The sequence below is a fragment of the Chiloscyllium punctatum genome, chromosome 9 (genome assembly GCF_047496795.1).
Source record: "Chiloscyllium punctatum isolate Juve2018m chromosome 9, sChiPun1.3, whole genome shotgun sequence".
NCBI classification, from domain to species: domain Eukaryota; kingdom Metazoa; phylum Chordata; class Chondrichthyes; order Orectolobiformes; family Hemiscylliidae; genus Chiloscyllium; species Chiloscyllium punctatum.
The window spans coordinates 26,200,361-26,213,485 of record NC_092747.1 but is presented as its reverse complement, the minus strand read 5'-3'; the positions used below and the strand labels follow the sequence as shown (position 1 = coordinate 26,213,485).

The following is a 13,125-nucleotide window of genomic DNA, read 5'->3' as shown; positions in this document are numbered from 1 at the left end:
ATGACAAAGAAATGTGTTTCAGTAGATAATGATAGCTGATCATCTTTACTGCCACTGATGAATAATTGATTTAACATTTCTCTTTGACAGGGATACATGAGGCCTCTGAAGCAGCCAGAGAATTCCTGTATCTGTGACCTGGCCCTTGTAGATGATATGTTTTTCCAGATTCCGGAAATCCTGGAGCACCATGAGAAGTTTCTGGAGCAAGCTCATCAATGTGTCCAGAACTGGCATGAGAAACAGAAAGTGGGAGACTTAATGATTGAAACAGTGAGTACTGTACAAAACTACATGGCTTCCAATAAAGGACTGCTTTTTGCTGAGCTAGAAAAGGAAATGGAAGGAACTTGGTTCCGCCTGGCTGGATGCCATTTACTTTATTCCTGCAGCTGTTTCTCCTTCAGATAGCAAATCTGAAACAATGTCCAGCTGATTGTAGGGCAGTCTTGGAGAGCAGGACATGTTACATATGCAGATCATTTGATCAAAGTGCTTTGCTCCTCTGAGGACCCAGTGAGTATATTTCAATGAAGGGGTCAACTTGACTCCTTACCCTATTGACCTAAAACAGGAATCTATCAATAATGTTGTCAGTCATACTGAGACTGTTTGCCTAATATAACTGTGTGTGTGTGTGATGTTCCAGTGTCCTTCATAATATAGTGAGATATACATTGGTGTCAGCATTTCAAACCTAGCAGACTGAGATTCAACAAGCTTTACAAAGAGGTAGCATTGAATACATTTTTTCTTGTAAATTTGAAAGTAGTAGTACAACAACAACTTACATTTCTATTGAGCCTTTAATGCAAAAAAAAAGGGCTCCACAGAAGCACCAATTGAACAAAATTGATCCTAAAGGACAGATAGTTAACTAATGATTTATCTTATACCCCTGTCCTCCACAAAAAAAAGTTGATATTCTTCAAAAGCTTTTGCACTTAGCCAGAGATTCTGTAAACTTTTATGTTGTCTAGACCAGACTGTTTTTCTAACATAATATTTCATCCTTAAAAGGTTGTTAATAGCGAAATACATATTGAAAAGCAGCATACCATTAAATAGAATTGGTTTACATGACTGGATTAATGTGATTTTGTTCACAATTATGATATTATCTGAACTCTACAGTCATATTAATAATCTTTAACATTCTAGATTAAATATAACTGCTTTTCTGTATTGCAAAAAAACCTTTTTACCAAGGAAGATGCACTTTATCTCATGACCTGACTGGGGAGAATAAATGTGGAAAAATAGAGAAGAGAATGATCTTTATTGAGAGGCATTGTAGATTAGGGAAAATAACAGAAAATGCTGAAGATGTTCACAGTAAGATTCAGGCTTCCTTTTCTCTTTTTCTTCCCCCTGAAAGGTTTATATTTCTGAAGGGTGTTTATTTCATTTTTCAAAATAAAGATGAACCTGTACATCACTGCACCTGTTTCAACTCAACAAAATAGGTGACAGCCTTGGTTCATTTCTCAGGGCAATGCCATGACCAATCAGAGTCAGGCACCCTGCTTTGACATTTAATGAAGATTGGCTTTTGGCTACCAGTCACCATCTAATATTCTCAACTTGCATGGCAATGTTTCTCTCAATCAGTTTCCACTTGCCAAGCGATCAGCGCTTTCCTTTCATACAGTACAAATGTTGTTTTCTCGAAAACTGTCCTGATGAGTTCAAACCAAAAAGCTTCAACAAAGTGTTTTTGTTTGCAGCAATACTGAAAAATGCCTATGTAAAATCTCATCCCAGCTGTGGTTGTACTCCAGTGTATTGGGTTCATGTGGGCAGTTTAATTGCAAATGTCATTATGATATCAAGGGATAAAAGGATGAGAGAGGCAAGCTGTGGTGAAATTGATAGGTAATTATATTTGTGAAAATACTGTCCTCTTCCCCCCCAAGTGGTCTTGAAACGCCCATCAGCCATGATTAAATGGCGGAATAGACTTAATGGTCCGAATGGCCTTGCTTCCACTCCTATGTCTTACGGTCTCATATTGCAGTAAACTGGGAGGAATCACAAAGTTTTGGTCCTATTGAGGGCCTGGTTGAACAGTCTGATTAACATTTCTTGAGTTTGCAGCAATGAAATTCAGTTTGCATTATTATTTCTGAAAGTTAGAATGCCTGTGGAAGTTTTGCAGTCTAGTGATCTGCATTGCTGATATGAAACAGCCTCTGCCTTTAGAGTGTGTATTAATATATCTCCTGCAAGACTACCTCTACAGTTACTGGTGAACACCACCTCTTTATGTATCTGTCAAGGCAACAGGTCTGCGTCATTTTCTTCAAAACACTGTCTCCAGTTTTGAGATTAATGTTGGTGCCAGCACCATAAATTGAAACAGGCAGAAGCTGCATGGCAGCAGATTCAGTTTGAAAGACTTCCATTCCTTTGCTGTCAGGCCAGGATATCAAGATCTGCTAATCGAATCTACATCTGAACTGTAGCATTTATTGTTCTTTAGGTTTTTAAACTTTGGGTCTTCCTGAAATGCTGTTCCATGTTTGACTAGCCTGCGATTGGTTTATTGCAAGGGAAACACTGCTGCAGCATTTGTTCTGCCAGGCTTTTTTAAAAGACCATATCTTGAAGACAGTATTTATCTCTTCCGCTATTGCTATGTTTGGGGCCAATCGCACACAAATTGACTACCATGCTTCCTACTTCACAGCACTTTCAAATACTTAATTGGCTGTAAATTGCTTTAGGACATCCTTAAGCTAGTTCTTGTTTCCTTCATCTGGAAGAATGCTGGAGAGAAGCTGTGTTCCTATCTGACAGCCTGCATACATCTGTATTTCCTAATAGGTGAACAAAGCTCACTTTTATACACAGTTCAACCATGTAGGTGGCCCTCTAGCCCACAGAAGCTGGACTGGCAGATGTAGTGCCCCTCCTGGAGTAAATGTTAAACAATAGCTAGTGTCTTAGAGCAGCCGTGCTTAGTACTAGAATAAGATGTGTTTGAAGTTAATGCCCAGAATCTCTTAACACTGCTGATATCTTAACCTCAGCCCTGTCACCTTGGTAAATGGTTAGGAGACGTGTGTCATTTCTCCATAAGAAGGAGGAAGTAATGAAAGGCAGGTCTAATCACTGAGCTACCCTGGCAGCCTGTCCAGTAGAGCAATGGAAGGAACTCACCTGTCTGCTATCCTGGTAACATATGGAATATGAAACAGAAAATGACAGGAAAAAATGTGGGTTCATGTCTTATAAGAATTCAATCAGCTCATTAAATACAGCACTCCTGCTCTAGTCAAATTCATGAAAGGGAATCAAATAAATATCTGTGGTATTTGTCTGCGGTTGGCTAAAGCTGGTGTGTTATTGCCAACAGTGATGTTCAATCCAGAAGATACTTTGGAAGCCAAAGTGAAAAACTCTGGATTCTGGAAATAAAATCAAGTTGACAGTATCTGTAGAGAGAGAAATACAGTTAAAAACATGAAAAATATTAGAAACCCTCTTGACAGAACCTGAACTCAATCATTAAAATCCTAATTGTTCAGCTCTTCAAACGTTGGATAAGACCAAAAGAGACTTCAGTAAGGCGCTCAACAGGTTTCCTCATGAGACACTGGTTAGCAAGGTTAGATCTCATGGAATACAGGGAGGACTAGCCATTTGGATACAGAACTGGCTCAAAGGTGGATGACAGAGGGTGGTGGTGGAGGGTTGTTTTTCAGACTGGAGGCCTGTGACCAGTGGAGTGCCACAAGGATCGGTGCTGTATCCACAATTTTGTCATTTATATAAATGATTTGGATATGAACATCAGAGGTAAAGTTGGTAAGTTTGCAGATGACACCAAAATTGGAGATGTAGTGGACAGCGAAGAAGATTACCTCATTACAATGGGATCTTGATCAGAAGAGCCAGTGGGCTGAGAACTGGCAGATGGAGTTTAATTCAGATAAATGCATTTTGGGAAATTAAATCTTATCAGGACTTATACACTTAATGGTAAGGTCCTAGAGAGTGTTGCTGAACAAAAAGACCTTGGAGTGTAGGTTCACAGCTCATTGAAAGTAGAGTTGTGGGTAGAGAGAACATTGAGTAGAGGAGTTGGAAGGATGTTGTGAAAATTGAAGAGGTTCGGAAGAGATTTACAAGGATGTTGCCAGGGTTGGAGGATTTGATCTATAGGGAGAGGCTGAACAGGTTGGGGCCGTTTTTCCTGAAGCGACGGCTAAGGGGTGACCTTATCGAGGTTTATATAATCATGAGGGGCATGGATAGGATAAATAGGCAAGGTCTTTTCCTCGAGTTGGGGAATCCAGAACTAGAGGGCATAGGTTTAGGATGAGAGGGGAAAGATATAGAAAGAGACCTAAGGGGCAACTGTTTCACGCAGAGGATGGTGCATATGTGGAATGAGCTGCCAGAGGAAGTGGTGGAGGCTGGTACAATTGCAATATTTAAGAGGCATCTGGATGGGTATATGAATAGGAAGGGTTTGGAGGGATAGGAGCCTACTATTGACAGGTGGGATTAGATTACTATATCTGGTCAGCATGGACGAGTTGGACTGAAGGGTCTGTTTCGTTGCTGTACATCTATGACTCTAAATAAGAGCAGGAGTAGACTTCACTACTGAATGAACTTGCTCCAACATGCAACAATATCATGGCCGTACCTTTCCATCAACTTCACTTTTCTGCCCTCCATAAGAACGTATGAAATGGGAGTGGCCATTTGGCCCCTCGAGCCTGCTCTCCCTTTCTATAAGATCCTGGCTGATCTGCTTGTGACCCTGGCTCCACTTTACTGCCTATTCCCCATAATCTTTGACTCCCTTCTAAGACTGAAAACCTGCCTCTTAGCTCTTGATTCCGTATCCAAGAATCTATTGATTTGTGTTGAACAAACTCATTGTTTGAACACCCAAAGCCTTTGTGAGACAAAATCCAAAGATTCTCAATTCTCTGAATAAAAGGTATTTCCCTTCAATCACTCCATGTTTGACCCAAGGCTCTCATGAGGTCAGGAGCTGAGTGGTGGAACCCAAACTGGGCTTCACTGAGCAGGTTATTGCTGAGCAAGTATCGCTTGGTAGCACTGTTGATGTCACCTTTCATTATATTTCTGATAGTTGAGAGTAGGCTGATGGTGGTGATCCATGCAATACACAGCAAAAATTCAGCCTGCAAAAACGCATGACCACCAGCATCAAATTCCATTTGTTTTTAAATTTTACTTATCTTTCTTTAACTGCTCTCTTAACCCACTCAGTCATTTATTTTGCAATCCAAAAGTTCAAATTAACTTAGAAAGATACTATTGCTTTTAACCTCTCAGCTTGTTATGTCTGAACACAGCATGCCAAGGCATCCCCTTGACATGGCATCTGATTTAAGCTGTGAATGGGATTGAGGAAGAGTATGCCACAGCCATCATTAGAACACAGTGAGCAGCTTTGTTCCAGGACAATAACCAACACCTTTAATTCATTACTGCCTGCAAATTTCAGCCAAGATGTTCAATACGATCTCCATTCCTGATTGAAATCGTAACATAAAGTGAAAGTGGTCAGATCATCCCCTGGATCAGAAGATTAGGCACATTCCAGATATACTGATGGGCATGAAACATCAATTTGAGGTATAATCTCAAAAGATAGCACATTTGGCTTGAACAGGTACAATGGGTTGTTTAGCCTCCTTCCTTCCTGTGTCATTTTACGATTCTGATTTTCGAAGAGGATAAGAAACGAGATTAAGTAACAAAATCAAAGTTTGCTGGAAAAGCTCAGCAGGTTTGACAGCATCTGTGGAGAGAAAGCAGAGTGAACATTTCAGGCCCAGTGACCCTTTTTCAGTTCTCCAGCAATTTCTGACTTGTTTCTGATTCTACCACCCATAATTCTTTAGTTTTTTTTGAAAAAGCAATTTCTGAAGAAGGGTGACTGGACCCAAAACGTTAACTGCTTTCTCCCCACAGGTCCTGCCTCTACATTGTAGAGTTTTTTCAACAATTTCTGGTTTTGTTTCTGATTTACAGCATATACAGTTATTTGTGGACTTTTAAAAAAAAAACGTGCTTTCTTTAAAGCCTTACAACTTTATATCTCTATATGAGGCTGTGCAGTGTCACTGAGGACCAACAGATACCTGCCATAGTACAGGTAGAAACCTCCTGTACTCAGTGGGTTAGCAAGTGTGAAGAATTGCTCTGTCATCACTGGAATTCAGCTGGCTTCATCTTGTGGCAGTAGTATTTGGCAGCGTCTAAACATTCCCACAATATAAAAGCTAAACTGAAGACGAGGTGCTGTAACTGGAAACATTGTGACTATTTTTGGAGCAAGAACCATCATTACTTAATAACAGCAGGGACCACAGCAAGGTGGGAGTCAACTTATGTGGACAGGTATATCTCTCCAGCTTTGTTTTGACGGTTTCGGAAGACAGAAGCAGAGGAATGGTTATAATTAATTACAAGATCAGTAGCACTGTGAATTAGCTAACTTCCAAAGTCAGTGTGGAAGTCACTATTCTGGAGTGCAGTGGATGACATGACATTAAATATATTTAAGGAGATGGACAGATTTTAAATTATTTGTAATTATTTATGGGTTAATTGGTTAAGAGGAGTGGCCAGGAAAGCAGAGTTCAGGTCAGATGAGGTCAGCCATGATTGTATTGAATGGCAGAGCAGGCTCAAGGGGCTGAATTGCCTGCTGTCACATCAATTTCTAATGTGTATGTGGAACATCTTTAGATCCCGTCTCAGTCACAGGAGAGTACGATGAGTACACCAGCTTCCAATTTTTACAGATTAAGACAGGCTGCACTCATCTTCACAGCAGAAATGCACAATAGGTTGAATGTTGCCAGGGGACTGACCAATGGATGTGAAAAGAATATTAATATTGTGGGAGAATTTAGAACTAAAAGTCTCGCTTGTGATTTGAACAAAAACAGTGTAGCACAAGAACAGACCCTTCAACCCAGCAAGTCTGTGCTGGCACATGATGCCTTTCAACACCAAAAACCTATTGCCTTTACACAGACTTTTCCCCTCTTTTCATATAAGTCAAGATGCCTCTGAAAAATTGCTGTTATTATCAGTTTCCATCACCTCCTCTGGCAGTACATTCCAGGCACTTACCATCCTGTGTAAAAAAACCTGCCTCTCATCTCCTTTAAACATACTCCGTTTACCTTAATCCTACATCTCTTTGTGAAGTAACTGCCCAGAAGCTGGTATCCTGTCACCGAGTCACCCTTTGTTTGTGTACAGTCCACTGGCTGTGACCAGCCAGCTCAGTCAGCCCCCTGAATGAAGAGGTTCTAAATCCTCTGTTTATATGTTTTTTAAAATTTTATTAACCAGTACAAAATACATACAGTTAACATGAACAGCCATATAGAAGAAACAGCAATTTACAGGGGAAAGGGCGGCAAAGACAGACCCCAAACCCCAGTGTACAATCAGTCTGCAGGGAAATGAGGATAAACCTCAAATCCCACCTTACATTAAATCGAGAAGGAAACAGTAAGTGCAATCACTGACTGTTAGATAAACCGAACAAAACAGTGCATATAACACAGACACCCCGGCAACCCAGCAAACCACCCGTCCCTCTCACCTTCCCGCCACTCTAAGGCAGCCCTCCCCTACGGCCCTTCCAACTCTCGGTCCACCCCAACATCTTCTGGCCACCTCTAGGACAGCCCATCCCATTTCCCCAACATCACCTCCCTCCCTCCCCCTCCCCCCCATTAAAGTTCCATACACCTGCAATGTGACTTGCCATTTCTTATACTCTCTGCCCCAGCTGATGAAATCAGGCATGCCACAGGCCTGCTTGACCACTTTATCCAATTGTGTTGCCACTTCCAAGGAACTGTGTACCTGTGCATCTGGATCCCTCTGCCTGTTAATACTTCTCAGGCTTCTGCTATTTACTGTATACTTTCCTCCTGCATTAGAACTTCTAAAATACATCACCTTGCATTTGTCTGGATTAAATTCCATCAGCCATTTCTCAGCCCTTGTCTCTAGGCTGTCTATATCCTCCTCACTATCTGCAGGTTGAATCTTTGCATTATCCACAAAGTTACGAATCAGGTCAGCTACACTCTCCTCCAAATCATTTATGTGTGTTACAAACAACAGCAGTCCCAACGCTGATCCTTGTGGTACACCACTGGTCATAGACCTCCAATCAGAAAATTGCCCCTCCACTGCTATTTTCTATCCCAGTAATTTCCTCCCTTACTTTCCTGAGTATCCTGGGATATATCCTATCAGGTCCTGAGGACTTGTCTATGTTAATGTTTTCACAAAATCCAACGCTGTCACCTTTCTGTATTGACGTGCCCGAGAATATTAACATACCTCTCCCAAGACTCACCATCTGCCATCTCTTTTGTGAATACTGATGCAAAGTATGTGTAAAGTACCTCACCCACTTCCTCCGGCTCCACACATAAATTCCCTCCTTTGTCCCTGAGTGGATCTACCCTTTCGATAGCTATCCTCTTCCTCCTTATATATGTATAGAACACCTTGGGACTTTACTTAATTGTGTTTGCCAAGGACATTTCATGGCCCCTTTTAGCCCTCCTTGTCGAAGTTATTTCTGCATTCTTCATAATCTTCAAGGGCTCTATCTGTCTCAGTTTCCTAAACCTTACGTATGCCTCCTTTTTCCTTCAGACTAATCTCACAACTTGTCATCCAGGGTCTCCAATGCTTATCATCCTTATCCTTCATTTTCACAGGAACAAATTCTCTTTTCTTTCTCTCACAGAAAAGATGAGACATTGGTGACCGTTTTGAATTCTCTTCCTCAAAGGCAGTGGAAGTAGAACATTTGAATTTTTTTTAGGTGGAAGTGGATCGATTCTTGGTAAAGCAAGGGTTTAAAGGTTATCAGGGGTAGGCTGGAATGTGAAGTAATCTGAGCAGCAGTGATCAGATGGAATGACAGAGCTCACTTAACAGGCTGAGAGATCTACTTTAGCTCCAAATTTGTGTGTTTCAGTGCCATACTGCACCATGAAAGGCCAAAAGTTTATATGGTGCCCACATGACGTCAAGACTTCTGAAATTACTTTTCAGCCCAGGAAGTGCATTTGAAGTGTAGTCACTTCAATAATGTGGCAGCCAATGTTCACAAAGCAAGATCCCTTGGACATTTGGATGCTGTGTGGAAACCACTTATTCTTCACCAAAAACAGAAACATTTACACTCACATTTGGGGACACTACATGATGAACTGAAGTGGTGTCCACAGGTAATGTGTTAGAAAACATTAGTTCAGGCCCTTTGCAGCTGAAGGTGATATTGAGCATGATAGACTCAGTTGAAGGAACGCTTCCCTTCTGCAACCTACCAGCCCTGAGTCAGACATAACTCTGCTTTACTGTGATCTAAAGTTCTGACTTATAACTGCCGCAGTGAATTCATTAGAGCACCCTTTATTAAATAAGGAAGATATTTCCTTTTCCCCCACTCTGGAGATTCTCAATGAGAAGCCAGTAAATAATAAATGGCAATAATAATTACATGTTCTGTTTGATGGTTTCAGTTCTTGCCCATCAAAGACAGAACTGATATCACCCAGAGTTTCCATCTGTGATGAAGAAGACAGTCTTGTATGGAGCACGAGTCACATCCAGCCTCCAGCCTCAAATTGGCATTGTTTCAAGTTCAAACGTTGCTCCGAGGAAGGTCGGCCCCATATTTCTCAGGAGTAGAAGGTCATTTGGTGGGTTCTTGCTGCATTAGTGACTGCTGATACATTGTAAGTGACTAGTTGACTTGTTGCAAGGTGATTACTGGAAAACTATTTACCATTGAGCCAGGATAGTCAGCTTAAGAATGGAATATACTGCAGGAAACACAATAGAATGTTTAATATTTAGCAATTTTGAAAATATATTTAATGCGTTAAGCAGTTTTTTTGTCAGGTGCTGGCATGAATCATGTTGAGGTGATGATCATTGTGAGGAAGAGGCTTGTTCCCTCCAGATCTTGCTTGTGTTTCACAAATTTTCCTCAGATCCACAGGAACACTCTGATCCTGTAACAATTGAAATGTAACTTGTTCCCACATGTTTGGGTGGCACGGTGGCACAGTGGTTAGCACTGCTGCCTCACAGCGCCAGAGACCCGTGTTCAATTCCCGCCTCAGGCGACTGACTGTGTGGAGTTTGCACATTCTCCCCGTGTCTGCGTGGGTTTCCTCCGGGTGCTCCGGTTTCCTCCCACAGTCCAAAGATGTGCAGGTCAGGTGAATTGGCCATGCTAAATTGCCCGTAGTGTTAGGTAAGGGGTAGATGTAGGGGTATGGGTGGGTTGCGCTTCGGCGGGGCGGTGTGGACTTGTTGGGCCGAAGGGCCTGTTTCCACACTGTAAGTAATCTAATCTAATCTTCCAAGAATGGATACTTATTTTAGACTGTGCACTCCTCACTTTTCCATGGGTCTGTGCTTTTTAACAGCTTGGAGGTGGTACACAGATGATCAAATTGAAATAAATGCTTTTATTCGTTCATGAAATGTGATCATTATTGGTTAAGCCAGCCTTTATCGTCCTGCCTAATTGACCTGGGAGGGGTGGTGATGCACTTTCTCATTGAGTTCTTCTGGTGTAGAGATACTGCAGTGACATTGGGAAGAAAATTCAAGAATTTTGATGCAGTGACAATGAAGGAATGGAGATGTATTTGCAAGTCAGATTGTTGAGTGGCTTGGAGGGGAACTAATAGGGAGAGGAGTTCCCTAACATCAAATACTCTTATCCAGCAGGATAATGGAGTTCAGTATTGCTGGAGAAATCTTAGTGAGTTATTGTAGGGCACCTCGTCAACATGACCAACTGTGCATGGGTGGAGAAAGGGGTGAATGTTGACTGTGGTGTATGTGAATAATCAAACGGGTTGCTTTGTCCAGGACGGTGGTCATCTCATTGAGTGTTGTTGGAATTGTATCCATCTAGGCAAGTGGGGAGTATTCCATTGAACTCATAAATCATGCCATGGTTTTGAGGAGTTGGGAGGTGAGTAATTTGGTGCAATATTCCTAGCTTTTGTAGCCACTGTAGTAATATGGCTAGATACATCATCTCTCCCTCTCTGCCATTCCATGCTAGATTATTGGTAATGAGGGATTCAGCAATAGTAATGCTGCTGAATGTGAAGAGGTGATGGTTTGATTTTCTCTTGTTGAAGAAGATCAATGCCTGACATTTGTGTGGCACGAATGTTACTTGCCACTGGTCAGCCCAAACCTGGATATTGTCTAGATCTTGTTACATTTGAATATGGAGTGCTTCAGTATCTGAGGAGTCACAAATGGTGTTGAATGTTGTGCAATCATCAGTAATCAATCCCACTTCTGATCTTACGATGAAGTAGAACATAGAACATAGAACATAGAAGAATACAGCGCAGTACAGGCCCTTCGGCCCTCGATGTTGCGCCGATCAAAGCCCACCTAACCTACACTAACCCACTATCCTCCATATACCTATCCAATGCCCGCTTAAATATCCATAAAGAGGGAGAGTCCACTACTGCTACTGGCAGGGCATTCCATGAACTTACGACTCGCTGAGTGAAGAACCTACCCCTAACATCAGTCCTATATCTACCCCCCCTTAATTTAAAGCTATGCCCCCTTGTAATAGCTGACTCCATACGTGGAAAAAGGTTCTCACTGTCAACCCTATCTAACCTCCTAATCATCTTGTACACCTCTATCAAATCACCCCTAAACCTTCTTTTCTCCAATGAAAACAACCCCAAGTGCCTCAGCCTTTCCTCATAGGATCTTCCTACCATACCAGGCAACATCCTGGTAAACTTCCTCTGCACCCGTTCCAGTGCCTCCACATCCTTCCTATAGTATGGCGACCAAAACTGCACACAATATTCCAGATGCGGCCGCACCAGAGTCTTATACAACTGCAGCATGACCTCAGGACTCCGGAACTCAATTCCTCTACCAATAAAAGCCAGTACGCCATATGCCTTCTTCACTGCACTATTTACCTGGGTGGCAACTTTCAGAGATCTGTGTACATGGACACCAAGATCCCTCTGCTCTTCCACACTACCAAGTAGTCTACCATTAGCCCAGTAATCCATCTTTTTATTACTCTTACCAAAGTGAATCACTTCACACTTAGCTACATTGAACTCCATTTGCCACCTTTCTGCCCAGCTCTGCAGCTTCTCTATATCCCGCTGTAACCTGCCATATCCTTCCTCACTGTCTACAACTCCTCCGACTTTCGTATCATCCGCAAACTTGCTCACCCAACCTTCTAACCCTTCCTCCAGGTCATTTATAAAAATGACAAACAGCAATGGTCCCAAAACAGATCCTTGCGGAACACCGCTAGTGACGGCACTCCAAGATGAACCTGTGCCATCAACTACTACCCTCTGTCTTCTTCCAGAGAGCCAATTCCTAATCCAAACCTCCAACTCACCCTCAATGCCATATCTCTGTATTTTCTGCAGTAGCCTACCATGGGGGACCTTATCAAACGCCTTACTAAAATCCATATATACCACATCTACCGCTGTCCCCTCATCTACCTCCTTAGTCACCTTCTCAAAGAATTCAATAAGGTTTGTGAGGCACGACCTGCCCTTCACAAAACCATGCTGACTATCCTTGATCACATCATTCTTATCCAGATGTGCATAAATCCTATCCCTTACAATTCTCTCTAAGACTTTGCCCACAACAGAAGTGAGACTCACTGGCCTATAGTTACTAGGATTATCCCTACTCCCCTTCTTGAACAAGGGAACCACGTTTGCTAGCCTCCAGTCCTCTGGCACTACTCCTGTCGACAAAGAGGACACAAAAATCAAGGCCAATGGCTGTGCAATCTCCTCCCTTGCTTCCCAGAGAATCCTAGGATAAATGCCATCAGGCCCAGGGGACTTATCTATTTTCACCCTTGCCAGAATTTCCAACACCTCTTCTCTACATATCTCAAAGCCATCCATTCTACTTATTCGTGCCTCAGTATTCATATCGACAACAATGTCCTGTTCCTGAGTGAATACTGACGAAAAGTATTCATTCAGCGCCTCCCCAATCTCTTCAGCCTCCACACGCAACTTCCCATTACTA

General features: G+C 42.1%; 1 protein-coding gene across 3 annotated transcripts in view; it reads left to right on the top strand.

The window, feature by feature from the left end:
- LOC140481228 (rho guanine nucleotide exchange factor 17-like) overlaps window positions 1-13,125 on the top strand; it is a 442,785-nt gene that overhangs the window by 273,972 nt on the left and 155,688 nt on the right. For all 3 annotated transcript variants that reach the window (XM_072577087.1, XM_072577086.1, XM_072577085.1), the window contains exon 3: window positions 91-273. In XM_072577087.1, the coding sequence (XP_072433188.1) occupies window positions 91-273 (183 nt within the window). The remainder of the gene's footprint in view (window positions 1-90; window positions 274-13,125) is intronic.